General features: G+C 39.3%; 1 protein-coding gene across 1 annotated transcript; it reads right to left on the bottom strand.

Annotated features, from left to right (window-relative positions):
* Nucleotides 1–771: 771 nt before the first annotated feature.
* On the bottom strand, nucleotides 772–4,640 carry LOC117909751 (probable serine/threonine-protein kinase PBL7). Its single transcript, XM_034823807.1, has 6 exons — nucleotides 3,723–4,640; nucleotides 3,371–3,628; nucleotides 3,124–3,296; nucleotides 2,919–2,998; nucleotides 2,662–2,809; nucleotides 772–1,363 (listed from the first exon to the last, which is right to left on the bottom strand). Exons 1-6 carry the CDS (start codon nucleotides 4,279–4,281, stop codon nucleotides 1,022–1,024), a joined length of 1,560 nt encoding a protein of 519 aa, XP_034679698.1. The 5' UTR covers nucleotides 4,282–4,640; the 3' UTR covers nucleotides 772–1,021.
* Nucleotides 4,641–4,939: the final 299 nt, after the last annotated feature.

Below are 4,939 nucleotides of genomic sequence, written 5' to 3'. Positions count from 1 at the left end.
TGGAAGATGATATTGAAGTGGAATCAATAGCAGAGGGATTTCCCACTGATGAAGAAATGTTGTGATCCCATGAAGAGGAAAGGGAGTTTGAGAGAAAATTTGGGTTGCCCCTTTTCTGTTCTGTTTTTTTCTCTGCTGTTATGCAAAAGAGATTTTCTATACCCACAGTCACACTTCCAACATGAGTATTTCTTCAATCCAAAAATAAATAAAACATGATTACACCAAAGAAAGAGACACCTCAGCACTCTCATTGCACAACCTTTATACTATGGTCTTTCTTTATTCAATTATTCATTATTCACCCGTTGCCTTCACTTTTTAGCCACTGTTTGTGATTGTGATTTTGTCTTAGACGACTACCCTTTTCATTCCATAAAGTTTCACTAAATAAAAAATGCATTATTTTCAAAGGAACAATCAATGTAAAAACAACAAAAGAACAAGGATCATTATGGGATAGTTCAATTAAAAACATTATTAACACTCCCCTCCAAACTCTTGCGATTTGAAATCTTGATCTTCAAACTCAAGGCATTGGAGGTCCAGATGGATGCCTAGTGCCAACAACATTCATACAAATATCAAGAGTAAACAGAGCTGAAGAGATCATCACTTTTAGGTAGTAAAAGTAGGAAGATCCCCAATTAAATATTCTGGCTTCTACTCATGCCGTACAAGCTTCAAATTTCTTCATGTAGGCTAGTTCACCCAGGGCCCAACCCCCAACCCCCATCCCACTAGAGCTGCCATTCCCATGTAAAAAGGATAAACTCAACACCACTGTGAGAGTCATTCTGCAATATCAACAATATCAACAGATGTGACACTAAAATTTGAAATGAAAATCTATTACACTTTTTCCCTACAAGAATAGGGATAGGTAAATGGAAAATATACAATCAATCTCTGATCAGGACTTGTTATATACAATGTCAACACCCAATTCTAATTTCTACCTCTCTCTTCAAGCAGCCAACATAACAAAATAGGGAGGAGATCAGACAGTTTCAAATATGTTCTATCGACAGTAAAAGTGAGCATCATCCTCAAAATCTGGAACTCCTAGCATGGCCAGTGCTAAGTGGCTTCTCATCTCACTTTTTGTTTGTAATTGGGCATAACAGTCAGTGACAAATCCATTCCCAGGGAAACCGGATTTCTTTCTGCTAGAGCAATTTGGTTCTCTTCCTCTTAGTATTACAACCACTTCATCAATGCTTGGCCTCCGAGATTCTTCACTATTAATGCAGGCAGCTGCAGCCTGAACCATTCTGCCTATTTGATTTGAGTTTTTTGGAGTGAGTTTGAGGCATGAATCAAGCAATTGCTCAATGGACTCTTGCTGCAAAAGTGGCTTTGCCTGCAAAAGAAGAGAACTTCTTAATTAATATTTCAACTTCCATAACTATAATGACTGGAAATATAGATATTGGAGTGGTTCCATCAGGATGTTAAGAGATTTGAAGTGAGTTGTGACTTGGAAGGAAAGGTTTGTTTGAGGTAGTGGTTCATAGCAGTTGGGTCACATTCTATTGATCAACTCAGTCCTGATCAGCTTAGCCCCACCATCTTATTGTGGCCCTCCTAGTCATCCACTTTGCCAGAATCTTTCCTATGGTTCTAATCTCAACTTTTGACGCCTTCAATGCAATTTCAAACTCTTATAGCATGGAGATTATGGGAAAATATAAAGAAAAACCTCAAAAAGAAGAACTAGATTGGATTCCTCTAGGAATCCCAAAAATGTAAATTAAAATTGAACATTAAGCAGGTTTTTAGATGAAAACACAAAATGGAACTGCCCTTAAAGGCCATAAATAATCTCCAATTATTAGAGAATTAGTGGCCTAGGGCCCAGTTGTTGCAGCAGAAAAATAAATCCCAAGGAAAAGTGGGTCAAATGCTATCAGATTCAGCACATGTAATCATGTTTGTAATGCTTGTGCGCTATTGTTGTGATTTATGAACAAAATCATAAGAGGCATGTGCCCAGCCTATTTCCCAGACTCCCTCAGTTCATGATTGCCATATTAAGAGAGTATCTTTTTGGAAGCATGATGGTAATGAGATTTATTCTTGAATCATTCCCACTATCTGTTTTACCAAACTTGCACTAATTCTGCAAAATTATGGTCAAACAAAAATACGTCTACTTGTGTTTGAAATACTACGAAGTACCAATATAAACTCATTTCAAGTGCTGTACCAAAAAAGAAATTACAAAGATTGCTGCATCCCCAAATAGCTCCGATAATATACATGTTATGCCTCAAACTCTAATTATCAAAATATAATGGCAGATAATAATAGTATGCACAACTAGCCTTGCAGTAAAAAGTTTTATGGCGACATAAAGTTTGCACTAATTCCCATCAAACCAAAGGAATTAATTTTATTGAACTGTAGGATAGAATCATATTACCCCACAGACAGCGATTGAATAACTAAGACTGTGTTATAAATTAGCAGATATGATGGTGTTCTGACCCTTGCCTAGAAAACTTTTCATTGATCTAAAGGTCATCTTATTGAATTAATAATGTTTTGGCTGTTTTTAGTTATCGTCAGGAATAAGCTAATAGAAACCCATTTATCCAACTATCACAAAGTCAATGGGATTGAAGGAAAAATGGAAGGAAAATTAGCATGATGACCTACCCACAAGACCAAGTTCTCTTCTCCGGGTGGCCTTCTTGCTTCAATTGGCTTTCGGCCAGTCAACAATTCCAACAGGACAACCCCAAAGGCATAGACATCAGTTTTATCAGATACTTTTCCATGCTGGAAATATTCAGGAGCCAAATAACTGCACAATTCATTTCAATTTAGCGACTGGAAGAAAAATGAGATAAAAAATGAACAGGCAATTTTTCATTCATTTACAGCAACTTTGATAAGATTTCTTCATATCATACCCAAATGTCCCTTTGACGGTCTTGCAAAGGAAAGGGACAGAAGGCGCAGGAGTCCATGTAGCCAATCCAAAATCACACAACTATAGAAATCAAATAAAATGTTAGACTAGAACAAAATAATATGTAAAGACTAGCTTGGGTATGAAATCTAATTCCAAACTATCATTCAAACTAGACAGAAATCCACTCAGAACAACTTTCTAACCTTGGGTATTTTCTTGGAAGAGAGGAGGATGTTTGAAGGTTTAATGTCTCTGTGAACAACACATCTATCTGTTCCACTGTGTAGATATGCCACGGACTCCGCAACTCCGACGGCAACCTTATACCTCACAGACCATGGAAGGGATGAATAACCCTTTACCCCTCTCTTCTTCTCTGCAAATGGGTATCAGAAATCAAACAAGTTCATCTAAGAAGACAAAACCCTAACAAAAGAACTTGAAACATACCATGCAAATGCCGCTCTAAGCTTCCACCGGAGACATATTTGTAGACTAAGAACAAGCCCTCCTCAGGATCAATACAAAACCCCACAAGTGGAACAATATTTGGGTTCTGAAGAGAGCTTGCAATCATTAATTCTCTACAAAACGCCTTTGCAGACTCTTTATCTTCCTTATCTAATCGCTTAATCGCCACTGCGGTCCTCAAAAACCCAACTCTCCCTCTGAAAACACAGCTCAATGCTCCTCTCCCCAAAACTCTGCCTACCGATTCAACAAGAAAAACCAATCAAAATTTTAATACATGAAACAAAAAGAAAAAACAAATGGTAAGCACGATTGCAACCCATCAGAATACCTTTGTTAAAATTTCGAGTGGCCGAAACAATTTCAGCATAGCCGAATCTAATCAATGTGTTGGCGACTGGAGAGATGCTCCTCTCCAATGACTCGATTCTTCGCCATTTCAGCTCATTGGACCGAGATTGGGTCAGCCCATTGTCCAAATTCACCATTAAAACGGTGGCAGCAGTGGAAGAACTCATATTCAAAGATTCGAGTTCAACCTGAGAACAGAAACTAAACCTGAACGACGAATGAACGGATTGAGGATCAGCATTTGAGAGCTCTGCACCACACCCACCAGACTCTGCCAGCAGCCATGCCTTGTTGTGCTCCAGACTGTTCTTCCCCTTGTCTCTCTGCATCTCACCCTTGCCCCCGGAGCTCCGGCGCCGGTTCACCGGATAAATACAACCCAACCCAAATTCCCAAACCATTTTCTTCAGCAAACTCTTGACTCTCAGCTCATCATGGTCACAGTAGTGGTCGTCAGCAGTTACAGAGGAAGCGTATGAAGCATTAGGGCCATCAAAAGCCTTCCTAGTGTCAGTGCAAGCGCCTTGGGAGCAACCCATTTGGAGCAGATCTCAATGACGACACAGAAACCCAGAAACCAAAAAGAAGATGCAAAAGTGAGAGAGAGAAAAAGAGAAAAAAGTGAAAACCTCCTCCTTTGCTTGCAGAGGAGGATAGAATTTCTAAACAGAAAGAAAAAGAGAGTGGGTGTCGGGTCTAGCACATGTAATTATATAAAAATGATGAGAAAAGCAACAAAAATTAGATAATGAGTGTGAAAATGAAGGAGATTTATGTGCGAATTTGCTGGGACCCCCTAACTCAAAAATTCAGGAAAACCCAGATGAATGAATCAGCCAAATGTCATTATTTTAGTACATATTTTGAAGGACAGAAAGAGCCGAGGGGAGATTCCTGATGTTAAGGCTCAACAACAACACCACAGCCGACACCCACACAGCCTCAAAAATTTAGAAAAGATAAAACAAAGCAGGACGAGACAGAGCTTGCGAGGGAAAGGGAAAGCGAAAGGGAAATAGAAAGAGCGTGGATTAATGGGATAATAATAATTAATGCCCAAAAATCGAAGCAAGGTGAGCTTGTGGTTTGGTGACCATCCAACACCTTCCAGCCCCAACAACCTGTGTTTCAAAGCCTAGCTGGGCTTTGTTCAAGCTTCACTGGCTCGTCTAGCCATCCCACATCCTTCATCGCTTC

This window comes from Vitis riparia, unplaced genomic scaffold, assembly GCF_004353265.1.
Source record: "Vitis riparia cultivar Riparia Gloire de Montpellier isolate 1030 unplaced genomic scaffold, EGFV_Vit.rip_1.0 scaffold315_pilon_pilon, whole genome shotgun sequence".
Lineage (NCBI taxonomy): Eukaryota > Viridiplantae > Streptophyta > Magnoliopsida > Vitales > Vitaceae > Vitis > Vitis riparia.
The sequence above is the reverse complement of the archived record's forward strand: the minus strand, read 5'-3'. Positions and strand labels throughout refer to the sequence as shown.

Bases quoted from the DNA above. Each gene is read 5' to 3' on its own strand.
- LOC117909751 (XM_034823807.1), bottom strand. From the start codon at position 4,281: ATGGGTTGCTCCCAAGGCGCTTGCACTGACACTAGGAAGGCTTTTGAT. The intron at 2,999-3,123 runs GTTAGAAAGTTG...TGATTTCTATAG, and splicing joins CTTCCAAGAAAATACCCAAG to TTGTGTGATTTTGGATTGGC. The intron at 2,810-2,918 runs GTATGATATGAA...TGAATTGTGCAG, and splicing joins ACCGTCAAAGGGACATTTGG to TTATTTGGCTCCTGAATATT.